This window comes from Chelonoidis abingdonii, chromosome 3, assembly GCF_003597395.2.
Source record: "Chelonoidis abingdonii isolate Lonesome George chromosome 3, CheloAbing_2.0, whole genome shotgun sequence".
Classification (NCBI taxonomy): Eukaryota; Metazoa; Chordata; order Testudines; family Testudinidae; genus Chelonoidis; species Chelonoidis abingdonii.
In genome coordinates this window covers 198321805-198336124 of record NC_133771.1, presented here as the reverse complement: position 1 = coordinate 198336124, position 14320 = coordinate 198321805, and the positions used below count along the sequence as shown (strand labels likewise).

At 41.8% G+C, this 14320-nt stretch overlaps 2 protein-coding genes across 2 annotated transcripts in view; both read right to left on the bottom strand.

Moving 5' to 3' along the window:
- The window catches only part of LOC116830821 (uncharacterized), a 34367-nt gene extending 29117 nt beyond the window's left edge, over positions 1-5250 (bottom strand). Inside the window, exon 1 of the mRNA XM_032790472.2 lies at positions 5151-5250. Within this exon, the coding sequence (XP_032646363.2) occupies positions 5151-5237 (87 nt within the window). The 5' untranslated portion in view covers positions 5238-5250. The remainder of the gene's footprint in view (positions 1-5150) is intronic.
- Positions 1-14320, bottom strand: part of SNRPB2 (small nuclear ribonucleoprotein polypeptide B2) — a 198802-nt gene that overhangs the window by 103501 nt on the left and 80981 nt on the right. The window lies entirely within an intron of this gene.

The following is a 14320-nucleotide window of genomic DNA, read 5'->3' as shown; positions in this document are numbered from 1 at the left end:
TCAACTGCTAGAACAGGGCCTCATCCTCCCTGATTGAACTAACCTCGTTATCTCTAGCTTGCTTCTTGCTTGCATATATATACCTACCCCTGGAAATTTCCACTACATGCATCTGACGAAGTGGATATTCACCCACGAAAGCTCATACTCCAAAACGTCTGTTAGTCTATAACGTGCCACAGGATTCTTTGCTGCTTTTAAAAATAGTAGAGGTGCTCTTCCAAACTCTACCCACAAACTAAACTATCCTCTCATGGTACAAAAATGAGATGCCATTCACAATAGATTGTGCAGATCTACATACAATGATTGTCCATCAGCTTGATCAGCTGTGAAATAATCAGTGCTTAATTTGTGCCTGGGCTTGCCAGGGCTGAGTTCCGGAATGTGTGGATTGGCAGTTCATAGCCCTGGCACCTCTGGGCTTGTTGCATCAGTTATGAATGTAAAAAAGCTGCTTGGCCCCAGCACCTCTTTCATTATAAATTAAGCACTGGAAATAATTAATATTGATACTGTACGTATAATTAGGCTTCAGAATCAACACCTCACAGAGATGAATGACAGTTATTCACATTTCTCAGAACTATCATTTCAGGCTGCCTGGAGGCTCTGTGTCAACAGGTTCTCTGAAACCATGGGGGCTAGATTTTCTGGTCTGCTAAGGCCACTCTGTGCTGCATAAACAGTATAATGTGCACTTAAAGCGGCTGCTGATACTCAATGGAGCATTCTCCCTGTGTATGAGGAATTATTACTGGCAGAGGCAGTTCATCTACCTTCTGTCTCCCAACTCCTGATATGAGAGTTTAAGGTACAGCCAGTCTAGAACCCAGGCCTGTAAAGTTGCCAGGTAATAGACAGCACTATGGTGCCATCTGTTGTTGCTTCATTACTTATGACCCTCTGTGGACACAGACCGTGGGAAGTCTCACCTCAAGGGGTCTGACAGCCAGCAGCCTCATGGCTTCTGATTGGCTCCTTACCCTACACAAACCCAAAGGGACACCCAGGTAATAGTGTGGATCTCAGGCAGCTGCTACAAACATTCCTACTCTTGAATTCCTAGTTTTGACAAGGGCTTGATCTAGAACCTGAATTCTGACTCTGACCCTTGGTACTGACCCTAGTCTGGAACCTGACTATGAAAACTCCTCCATTACTCCCAGCCTCAGGTCTGACCCTGTCCTGACCCTTGGCTCAGAATGCCCTTGTCAGGATCCTGACAGAGAGGGTGAGAAGGAGGCAAGGCAATGTGGAGCTTTGCTTTGCTTGATTCTCCACAGGCATACATTAAAGCTGCTCCCCTGCAGCTCAACATCAGGAAGCCCTCTGCTTGGACACTGTGGAGAATTAACCCCTTAATTTTCAAATGAAAGGTGACACCTAATGCTCCAGAATCTAAGCTATCACAAAAAAAGTACTTGGGCTTGCCGAGTTGCTGTGAGTTGGCCCAATTTACCCCTGGCTTTGTGTCAGTTCTAAAAACTGCAGAACAGGACATACTGGTCTCCTTTAAATAAAGATTATTTTTTGTTCTTTCCCCCCCTTCTCTGATACATCAGTTTATCCCTGAGAGCAGTTTAGCATTGAATAGACATTAGGGGTTCCAAATCCAGAGGCCATGGAAGTCAATACCAAAATCCAGGCCCAGATCCAAAGGGAGTTAGATGCTTAAACCCCAGATTTAGGTACCTAAACCCTGCACCACCTAATTCCAGGAGAGGTGTTCCTGGCTGCAGATCACAAGCAGTGATAAGCACCACTCTGGCTAACTCTGTGAGAGGGATGGGGCTTAGGACACACCCCCAGTAGAGAGATGCTTATGAACAACTGTGATTTGGAGATGCTTCCTCATAAGGGACCGTGTTGTGAGTGTTAAGAATTTGGAGATGTGCCCTGGAAGTAGGGGTTGGGAACAGTGCATGGCTGCATGCAGCAGTTCATCAGAGATGCTTTCCAGTTTGTTTTATTAAAGTTTTATTCCTTTCTCATTCACTGGTTTGTTAGTTAAGGGACCCCAATATTGTTACAGCCTTCTTGTTTGGCTAGCTGAAGCAGCTCCTCAGGATGCTAGCTTTTGTGGATCCTGTTCTTAGGCATCCATTTCTCTCCATTCATTATTTAACTTAGGCTTTGCGGATCCTGCGATTTTCAAGGCATTTAAAAGTTAGGAACTGCAACACCGAGCATCACAACATCTAAGTCCTTTTGTGAACCTGACTTTCACGGGTTTTGGCTCAGTCCTTAGCACACTTAACTACAAATTAGGAGCTCTGGCTTCTCTTCTTGACCCGCTTCTGTCTTTGTTTCTCCCTCTATAATATGGAAACAAACTTTACCCACCTCTCTAATATACTTTGAGATCCTTGTATGAAAAGTGGTCTACACCTGCAAAAAAACACTTTCATTGGAATTATTGTTCAAATAGCTAAAAACATTGTGATTTCTCTCCATTGTCCAGAAAAATCAGGACTGTAGCTTCCTCCCAGGACAAAAATGAATCAACATTTATATTTCTGTCACTAATGGTGGCTTATACGAAGTTAGCCAGTGGGTAGATTCCACATCACACCTTGTGGACAGTATAAGCAAAGTACACAAGGTCTGAACAGGCATGAAGTTTAAACTACCCTGTCAGCCCCAGAGCTGGCCCCTCTAGGGCAGGGCTGGAACAGACTGGCAGAGCAGCATAGGACAGACTCTCCTGTCACTGCCTGTGCTATATCGGTTAGATGTAGACTTCACTCTCCAGAGACCTCTCTCAGGTATCTTTCAGGAGCAGTAAGTTCACTTTCAAATTGTGAAAGTGTATCAAGATATAGAAACAATCACAGACAACAAGCACAATAAAGCCAGCATATTGTTCATTTTATCCAGCAGATGGCAATCTGCTTATAGCACCAGATAGAAACAGCAAGCAGAATCTCCTAACTCCTAAATGTGCCCAAGGAGGAGTGTGTTGAGAGGAAAGAAGTTGAAGGTCATAACATATTTTAATTTTGCGTATTTAAAAAAAAATGTAAATGAGTGAATTTGAAAAAGGCACTGGATGGCAAGCAGGCCTTATATAATACAGTAACGAATAACCCATATAACTATTAAAACATTTATTTTTAAAATACTTTCAATTTACACACACATTCCATGAAAGAGAGAGTGCCTATCGTTTGCTCCCTAACAGGTTTTAAAAATACAACTAAAGAAGTTCTCCAGGAATTCGTTGACCAATAAGTAACATAAATCACTAATACTGAACAATTCAAAGAAAACGAGAACAAGAGCAAGTTCTGGAACCAACCCTATTCAAGGAAAACTTCATCCTAGATGGGGAATTTTATCTTCCCAGATCTTGAATGTTTGATGCAGATATTCAGGGATGCAAAGCAAAGATTCCTGAATGGGGGAGTAAAAACTATTTCCTGCATGATTAATAGTGGTTTCTAATGAAAGAGTTGGATCTTTTAAGAACTATTCCCCAACTATTAGAAAGAAGACAGTCTGAAAGCAGAAGGATGTGAAAGGACTCTGTTACTTACAGTAGAACCTCAGAGTTATGAACACCTCTGGAATGGAGGCTGTTTGAAACTCTGAAATGTTCATTACTCTGAAAAAAACATTATGGTTATTCTTTCAATAGTTTATGAGTGAGCATTGACTTAATGCAGCTTTGAAACTTTACTATGCAGAAGAAAAATGCTGCTTTTAACCATCTTAATTTAAATGAAACAAGCACAAAAACACTTTCCTTACTTTATCAAAATTTTTTTTTAAACTTCCACTTTATTTTTTTAGTAGTTTACATTTAAAACAGTACTGTACTGCATTTGCTTTTTTTTGTCTCTGCTGATGCCTGATTGTGTACTTCAGGATCCAAATGAGGTTTGTGGTTGACCCGTCAGTTCATAACTCTGGTGTTCGTAACTGAGGTTCCACTATAGTTACCATAATGCTATTTTACTCTGCAGTTATTTATTTATTTTTGCAAAAAGAACCAGTTACATAACGCTTAGAGAAGATTGGTTCTACAATTGCTAAATTTAGTTGATTTTTTTTGGTTTTGATGTGCCAGTTTGGGCCCCAATCCTGCAAAGACTTACACCTTCATGCACTGTGAGCAGTTCCATTGCTTTAGCAGTACAATGTATAGTGTAAGATATGAACATGTGCAAGTCTTTGCAGGATCAGGATGCTGGAGATATTTGCACAGGATTTGACTGATAAGTATCCAGCAGCAAGGATGTACAAAGCTCCTTTGATTTCCCCTCTCCCCTGTCATGACAGACACTGCTAAGCTGTGCTTAGTACTTTATATTCCTACCAAAATCAGTTAAGGTTGGGTCCTGTATTTACACTTTGTGAGCTTGTGAAAAAGCTAAATAAGCATAATGTTGCAGGGAATATTTAAATTTGTAAATAACATTTATAAATTAAAAGTAAATAAAATTAACACTGTCAGTACCCACCATTTTCAATCCAAAGGAAAAGCAACATTATCTAATAGGATATTTTCCATGTTATATTTCTGATACTTCAGGTCAAGTCCTTCATTTATACAAGTCTAGCTGTGTTCTCCTTCAGATTTAAATGAATCTCTTATCTCTTCTGCACTAAAACTAATAGTAAATCAGACTGTTTCCAGACTGCAGGTGCAATCATGGATGAAAAATTGTCACACTGCACGCTGACAAACCGGCAAGACAAGTTAATTCATGAAATTTCAAGTGTATGGCAGCAGGTAGATACAACTTTGCAACTTTTCTCTAATTCAGTAGATTCAACCATATTTCAGGCTTTCTTCAATGCAGGTAAGGAGAAAACACGTATGGAAAGAAAAGTCTGATTTATAAGAATGTTTATCCTTCCTAGACTACAACAGGTCTTGTTCTTGGAGACAGCCGGGTACAGGTAATATGCTTGATGAAACTGGATTCTGCAGGCTTCACTAAGTTCTTTCTCTACTGATTCAGTTTCTAGTTGATATTTAAAACTTGACCCATTGGGATGTCTGTGTTTTTCTCTCTCAAGCAGTTCTGCTACTCAGTGTGATCTTTTTAAAAAGTGTTTTGTAAAGATACTCCCAATTCTTGAGACCTCAGAAGTACTTTGCAGGAAAAACAGCAAAACCAAAAAGTGAAACTGATTTTTACCATTTGTTGCTGCTTTCCTTTGCTCTCCTCTTCCAGTTTGTTCATGTCTGATCTGCTTTTCATATATGCTAGTTCATTTTTACACATTCCTTCCAAACCATCAAGAAGAGAAGCTTCCCCTCTCAGGTGCTGCTGTTCTTCCTGATTTAATATAAGGAAAAATTAAGTTGGTGCAAGAGTCAATGCACATTTTATAGAGGCCATGCACATTATGTTTCTTGTTTTCATATGACAAAAAAAGAGGATCTTGTTAATACTTATAATTCCAAGTTGCTATTGTTTTCATGGATTCTGGCTGTTGCACACCAGCACAACTTGTGCAGTGGTTGGTCACACCCAGGACAAACAAGTCAATTCAGAGAGAAAATATAAACCTACATAAGGCAGAGAGTTGCTAACCAGTCATTTACTGAGGAGGAGACACTTAGATCCTGATCTTACAGTTACATGCTTGACTTCACACATGGGAGCAGTTGCACTGACTTCAATAGGACAACTTGTGTAACTTCAAGCATGTGTGAATAGCTGTTAGCAAGATCAGAGCCTAGGCATTAAAAATATGCAAAAAAAAAAAAAAAAAGCTTTAGGGGAAACCCACTATAAAAATCCCTTATGGAATATACTCTATCCTATTGATTTTTAAACAGAAAATGATAGCCTTCCTATGGAAATTGAAACATACTGTAGAGTTCAATAAAGAATTCTATCCCTGCTGTAGAAGTCTATAGGGTGGTTCAAAAAAACCTAAGAAAGGATAGAATTCTCTATTCCTTCTACAGATCTTAAAATAATAACCCTATTACAGTGCTAAAGTAGCCTGTCAGTTTAGGCCCCAGTTCCTCAAGGTACTGAAGCACATATCTAACTTTTAAGCATGTGACTTCAGTGGGAGAACTCAAATGCTTAGGTTTAGGGTTAGTACCTCACTGAACTGAGGCTCTTATTCTCTAAGTTCTCGAGGAGAATTCTGTAAGGGTGAATCCATAGATGTTCAGAAAAGGAGAGTCCCCGTTTATTGCTGAAGTTCTAAAGGGGTGAGGATGTGAAAAAAAAACTTGTTAAACAGGATTACAGAAGGCTACAGTTGTGCTATGGGACACCATAATTTTCAATATACAATAGTGGAAGTTCTCTTCTGCTTCAAACATTTAGAGTCAGATTCTGCCACCATACTGAGTAGCACCTTATTCTAGAGGCAAGTCTGCTTTATTTTAAAGTGGATTTTGCAGTACAATATAGACATGATGGAATTACACCAACGATCAGGTTGGCTTGCAGAGTTCTTTTACTGTCTAAAAACCAAACATGAACATTTATTCTTCAGTCATTGTTTCATTACAACAGGGCTCCCTCCAATGAGCATCCAAAGTCCTCAGCAAAATATTCATTATTAATTTGGGGCACTTAAAATGCTGCATAATAAACATGCCATACCATGTCAAGTCATTACCTCTAACATGTCATTAACACTAATGCTAGCAAAAGTGAAAATTGTGGAAAATTGTGGGGAATAGGGGGAGAGTTATATTCTCTTTTTTTTTAAATCCACACATATCCATTATTTGGGTTTCAGCCACTTCACCTCATGTCTGATTACAGCAAAAAAGTAGATAGCAACCAGACATAATTAGAAAAGATGAATGATTCCGTCTGGAACTGAATAGTGTTGGTTCTGTTTAAAGTTCCCTCCTTCTTTGCAGTGCCCTCTGATCCACATATGCACACTGATATGCAGCACAGGGAATGACAGAAGCACACTCCTCTGAAATCATATTAAAAGGCAGGTATCTTTGACTTACCACAGAGCAGGTTACTTCACTCTCTTGTCCTTGAGCTGGTTTACGATGCTCTTCATATCTTTTCAGCTCAGCTTCTAGCTTCACAATCGTCTTCTGCAAGGCCTCCTTGTCCCTCTTTGACTGCAAAATGAACTTGTCGTACTCATTTTGGATCCTCCTTTCCTTTTTGCAGTTTGGACACTCTGGAACTTTGTGTGTCTTGGCTGACAGTCCTTCTGATGCTACCTTTGAAGACGGCAAATCTAACCTGGATTTGTTTTCCAGTTTAATCTCTCTAGTACTATGAAAAGGCACTACTAAAGTGTTTGAGCGAGCCCTGAGGTATCGGCTGTGGTCTCCTGTTGCTTTACGATTATCCACAGCAGTAACAGACAGGATGGGTGCTGAAATTTTCTCCGATGGCTTCTCCACCTGAGGTAGGTTGATTTTCTGCCCCCGGATGTCTCTGAAAACATCTAGGTTTGATACATGATCCTTGCAGCTTTTGTACATAGATCTGGAGGGGGTACTGAGACTGAAGTGAATAGGAGGAAAGGAAGTCTGCAGCTGTGGGACCCATTTTTAATTGTATTACTTTCTCAAAAAATAATAGTTAAGTCAACTGTACTATAGCTAAAGAAACAGAACAGCATGATTGTTTCAAGATATCATAAAAGCATCGTTAACTCTGGTTAATTTTTTTTTTGTTCCATTCTCCTCCAATCTCCATTTGTAGGCACAGAACAATAAATAAGATCTCTAAGTACTGAATTATGAAGATATTCCTAAGGAGGTTACTACCACAATGTGAAGCCTTTAGCATTCAAAAACCTCAAAGTATTTTATTAAGCAAAGTAAGCATTATTATTCTCATTTTACAAATAAGGAAACTGACGCACTGAGAAGCTGAGTGACTTGCTCAAATTTACACACCAAGTTAGTAACTAGATAGCGTGACCAGACATCCCGATTTTATAGGGACAGTCCCAATATTTGGGGCTTTGTCTTACATAAGTGACTATTATCCCCATCCCCCTCCTGATTTTTCACACTTGCTATCTGGTCACCCTATATCTGGACCAAGAATAAAACTAAGTTATGGAAATTTCAGAAATTCCCAAGTGACTTGTAATCATAAATCATTTAAGCACTTTTGGAAATACCACTCCAGCTCTCATGGTTTGCCAACTAGGGCTCTGACCACTGAACCACTCTGCCTACCATGAAGTTAATGGGAATTTCGCTATAGTAAGGAATGACTAAGAAATGCATGATTTGGCAGGTACAGAATTCTTCCCTAGATTTATTATTTATATAGTACTGGCACTAAATTCCACAATACATTGACAGATAATCTACTCACCAGGTTGAAATTCTCATTTGCAGACTCTCTCTACTTACAGTTGCATTCCAAGTTTTAAAAATTATGGCTTGATTCTCAATTACTTTGCACCTTGTGTAATCATTTACACCCATTCATAGCCATAATAATGACATCTAACTCTTATACAGTGCTTTCATCTGTAGATCTTGAAGCATTAGCTCCAATTCATCCCCGTGCTAGTGCTCAGTCTGGGGGAAGCCAATGCACTTTCCCAATTCTGGGGTTGTTGGGGGTTAGATCAAGTCAAGCACAGTTTGGAGCAGCCTTAAGGGTTGCCCTAACTTGCACTGCAACTGCAATGGCCCCTACAGGAGCTGTGCCGCCCAAGAACAGCTGGAGTCATGACCACCTCATCTCAATCTGCACCCAACATGCTTCAGGCACCAAAAGCTCCTGGATATTCCTTGTGGAAATCCTTATAGCTGCTTTATTGTGGGTGTAAACTGCTACCATGCTGATTTGTTATTGTTTTATAGTCACTTTACACAGGTGTAAATGACTATTCACAGTGCAGAGCTCTGGAGAACCGAGACCCTCTTAGTAATTTTAACACTGTCTTAGTAAAAGTAACACTGTCTATGTGAAATCTAGTCCATTTAGAAAAATGAATTCAATGTACAGTCAGTTCAGTTACTGGACTACACCTGCCCCTGAGTCCCTTGATAATTCTGTGATCTTAAAAATCACATTTTCTTATCTTTTTTCCTTCCCCTGATGCTGTATGAAAAACCCACACAGATAGCAGAACCTGACTAGCTATACAAGGAAATAGTGAAAAAGACTGTACATCAAGTGCTGTCAAATGCACAAAGTAATCAAGTTGGAAGAAAGATCTCATTTTGCTATAACTACCTTTGATGCTAACTAAAATAATAGCAGGTAAAAAGTTTTCAGACAGAAGTGAGATTTTTTCAAGCTGACAGTGTCCCTCTAAGAGGTATAAATAGGACTGAGAAAAGGGAGTGAAATAATTAGCTGACACAAATTCCAATCTCAGCCAAAATGGCACAACAAAATGGCAGAAACAGTGAGCCTTATAGCCCTTTCCAGATCAACAGATCAAAGCAATAAAACAGTATGGGGGAAAAAAAACTTTAAAAAAAATAAAGTGCAGATAATTATGGAAATACTAGGCATCCAAGATGAAAGAAGAGCCACATAAGAAAGACAAAAGTGTCAAAAGAATTTTTACACACACTTACTTAACCTGTGTGGTTTTCCACCACTTTCAACTTGATTTTAACCCTACAGGGCTGATTCTGCTACCATTTGCACTAATATAATTCAGGAATAACTTCACTGAAGTCAACAGCATTACATTCAAGTAAATCCAGTGCAAGTAAAAGGTAAAAACCAGGCCCAAAGTTTTAAGCACCAGGAAGTAGAGAAAACAAGTTCAACTTGAATGCAGTTGTAACTGGTCTAGTAGCAAATGCTTTGACTTTACCTTTCTTGCACTTGTAGTCTCAAATAATCCACTTTTTTTCCTAGGATTCTTCTGAGCAGAAAGTGCCTTCAATTAAAATAGAAATAGCAAAAGATCAAAGACTTTCACCATATTAATACAAACAAACCTGTTCTATTGAACCAGTTTATATGTATTTTTTTATAGGTAAGATCTGCTACTAATAAAGTTACTAAAAGATGTTTCATAAAGCACTTTGAGTTCTGAACTGAAATACAAAAATCTGACCCACTTCATGTAAAGAGTAACTCTTACATACAGGCCACATTTCAGAGACTGACTGACATTAGAAAAGTGTTCTAATTCACCAGGAGGCTACCTTCAGAAAGTTTCACACACACCCTTCATCACAGTTTTGAAATAAGATTCAGCTAAATCAATTATATACAGCTTTTATTTTTGTACATGTTGTTACTGTCACTTTTTTCAACATAATTAAATTAATACAACAATAGAACTGCACTGAATCAATGTTTTTCAATTATTCTAAATTTAATTGACACCCAAGGTCTAAGCCAGGGGTCAGAAATGTCTGTCATGCGGCTTGCCAGAGTAAGCACCTTGGCAGGCCGGGCCAGTTTGTTTACCTGCCGTGTCCGCAGGTTCGGCCAATCGTGGCTCCCACTGGCCGTGGTTCACGGTTCCAGGCCAGTGGGGGCGGCGGAAGCGGCACGGGCAAGGGATGTGCTGGTCGCGGCATCTTGCCGCCCACATTGGCCCAGAGCAGCAAACCACAGCCAATGGGAGCCACAATGGGCTGAACCTGTGGATGCGGTAGGTAAACAAACTGGCCTGGCCCGCCAGAGGTTGCCAAGCCCTTGTCTAAGCCTTTAACCTAGGTGAAAAATATTACTGATGTGCCATCCTTCCCTCAACCCCACCCTCAATGAGAACACACATCCTGCAATTTAAAGGCACATTTGTATGCTGTTTAGTGTGAACTACAGTTAACTGTAATATATTGTCAAACACGATAATGCACTGAAAAAAATTAAATGTTACTTCTGGGTATGGCTGATTGCATATCAGAAAAAGTATTTGTTGGATAAGTTATTTGATGGATACTGGTGAAAATGAACAAGTGAAATGTGTGTGAAGGCTGTTCAATCAGCTTGGTTCACCAGCAGCTCTTGCTTTTGTTACACTCACCTGACTTCCTTCCACTTTTTCTTTCCCCTCCCTATTAGGTCATGGTGTCTCTTTTTCCCCCCCCAAGTAGTTGTTTTCAGTGTCTGCTTCTTCTTTTCCTTCTCTCCCCTTATTCCTCTCTAGCTGTCTCTACACTATGTTCTGTCTCTCTCTCCCTTTTTCCTCCCATTTCTCCAGACACCATCTAAATCATAGGTGCTGATTCTATGAGTGCTCTGGGGCTTAAGCACTCATGTGAAAAAAACAGGGGGTGCTCAGTGCCAATCAGCTGGCGAGAGGCACTTGGGGGAGGGAGGAGAGCAGCAAGCAGGTGGGGGGCATCAGGGAGGAGGTGGAGTGGGGGGTAGGAAGAGATGGGGTGACGGAGGGGCCTCAGGAGAGGGCGGAGCAGGGGTAGGAGGAGGTGGAGCGAGGGCAGGGCCTTGGGGGCGGAGAGGGAGCAGGAGGAGGTGGAGCGAGGGCAGGGCCTTGGGGGAAGAGGTAGAGCAAGGGCCTTGGGGTGGGGCACTCACCCGGAAAAATAAAAATCAGCACCTGTGCTCTAAATACCTTACCTCTCTTATGGTAGCCCATCTCATCCCCCTACGCTTCCCTCACCCTCACACTTCTCCATGCATCCACCCATATTCTCACCTAAAGGGCTTGGAAATATTACCAGACACCTACTAGTCCTGCTAGCTACTGGCCTGTACAAAGGAAGAATGGGTGGGAATTGCCCAGGGGTAATACTGTGGTAAGAGACCAATCTCCCCACAGCTGCCAGGCAAGAGGAGGATGTTGGAATTTCTCTCAAGATGCTGTCTCTGGCCTCTTTTTAGTGGCTCTTTCATATCAATCTCTAGCTACAAGATATCAGATAAATCCTTGGTTGGATGGGGTCTCCACTACTCTAACTATATCTTTGTTTTTGAGTAATCCCTCTCAGTGAATAGCTCCATTGCCTACTGTGGCTCACAGTGTTCTCAAGCAGCATTAGGGTGAAGTTAACTTTAATTCTTGCCACTTTCACAACTGCCCACATGATTCTGAACAGCAACAGACACAACTAACCAGAGTGGTTAGCTTTTACTGTGTTGCATCTTGGGAAAGTTCTGAGCAACAGCAGAAACACTGCACTTGGACTGTACGTATGCAGACTTAGGAAGACAGCACTGTTCAGTTTACATGCAGTTCATGTTTATAATGGTTAGAAATGTGAGGCCTGATTCACCTCTTGTTTATGCTATTTTAAATCAGAAATAAGGCCACTGGTAGTCAGTGTAAGACGAGTGGGGTGGGGCGGATCCATTTTTTCAAACGAAAATTTACTTTCCACAGAAATTGATCGGATTTACCCAAGAAAGCCTCCTATTCACCATGAGCACGTGGATTTTTAAGACCTGCTGCAAATGACTGCCAAGAAAAAAAAATTATACCTGGTAAGTGCTATCTTGCATTTTCATAGCTTGACTTTTCATACATTCTGCTCTACTAGCAAAACTCCATGCCCACAGGAAATGATGAGGAGCAATAGCTGAAAACAAAGATCTGTGTGAGCTTTGATGTTGTTGATAAACATATTTTACAATATTTCAGTGGGATTTTCAGTCACTTATGCACTTTTCAAATCCCACACAATAATTCTGATGCACAAGGAATTACAAGCAATATCCCCATTAAAAATAACAGCCTTAGTATTCATGAGTAGGGCCCTACCAAATTCACAAGCCATTTTGGTCAATTTCACAGTCAGGATTTTAAAAATAATAAATTTCATGATTTCAGCTATTTAACTCTGAAATTTCAATGTTGTAATTGTAGGGGTCTTGACCCAAAAAGGAGTTGTGGGGAGTTCACAAGGTTATTGTAGAGGGGCTTGCAGTACTGCTACCCTTACTTCTGCGCCGTTGAGATGGAGAACGGTGGCTGCTGCCAAGGTCCCAGCTCTGAAGGCAGAGGTGCAGTGCAGAAGTAAGGATGTCGTGGTATGTGGCACTGCGAGCCTTACTTCTGCGCTGCTGCATGCAGAGCTGGGCCCTCAGTCAGCAGCCCCCACTCTCCAGCCACTCAGCTCTGAAGGCAGAGGTGCAGTGCAGAAGTAAGGATATCATGGTATGTGGCATTGCTAGCCTTACTTCTGCGCTGCTGCATGCAGAGCTGGGCCGACAGTAGCAGCCCCCACTCTCCAGCCACTCAGCTCTGAAGGCAGCAGCACAGAAGTAAGCGTGGCATAGTATGGTATTGCTACCCTTACTTCTGCGCTGCTGGTGGGATATTGTCTTCAGAGCTGGGTGCCCAGACAAGCACCACCGCTCTCCAGACACCCAACTCTGAAGTCAGCACAGAAGTAAGAGTGGCAATACCGCGACCCCCTTAAAATAACCTTGCAACTGACCCACAACTCCCTTTTGGGTCAGGACCCCCAATTTGAGAAACGTTGGTCTCCCCTGTGAAATCTGTATAGTATAGGGCAGAGGTCGGCAACCTTTGGCATCCGGCTCGCCAGGGTAAGCACCCTGGCGGGCCGGGCCAGTTTGTTTACCTGCTGTGTCTGCAGGTTTGGCTAATCGTGGCTCCCACTGGCCACGGTTCACCATCCCAGGCCAATGGGGGCGGCGGGAAGTGATGCGGGTAAGGGATGTGCTGGCCGTGGCTTCCCGCCGTCCCCATTGGCCCAGAGCAGTGAACTGCAACCAGTGGGAGCCATGATCGGCCGAACTTGTGGATGCGCCAGGTAAACAAACTGGCCCGCCCTACCAGGGTGCTTACTCTGGCAAGCCGCGTGCCAAAGGTTGCTGACCTTGGTATAGGGTAAAAGCACACAAAAGACCAGATTTCATGGTCAGTGATGCATTTTTCTTGGCCTTGAATTTGGTATGGCCCTATTCATGAGGTAAATGCTACTACTAGCACACAACTGACCCAGATCTGGAGATGGAGTGCTTAAAATCACAAGTGCACTCAGTGGTTGAGGGGAAGGCAATGTCACCTGTCACTTTGTAGTAGCTCCTTTACCTTAAGGTTGACAATGACGGGCTTTTCAGGGAGTCCTAAAGTTTATACAATATAGGGCTTTTACGGTGGATGTTGTCTCTTGCTTTTTGCACAACAAAAAACAAGATGTACAAACCACAGAATCAGAGTTCAGAGCACTCTCCTGAGAAGTGGGAGACCCCTATTCAAATCCTTTGTGTGCCTCTGGCAGAGAGAGGGGAATTGGAGCTGGGTCTTCCGCACGCCAGGCACTTGCTCTAGTCTTCAGGTTAAAAGTTACAAGGTGGGCACCACCTCCTCCTCCAGCCATTTTGTGAAGAGTAAGGCATGCACCAAACTCATTCCCGCAAGAAGCAGCTTGGGCGCCTAAGTCACCTGGCTCCAGTTGATTAGATTCCATTTGTGGATTGCTAGCAGAGAC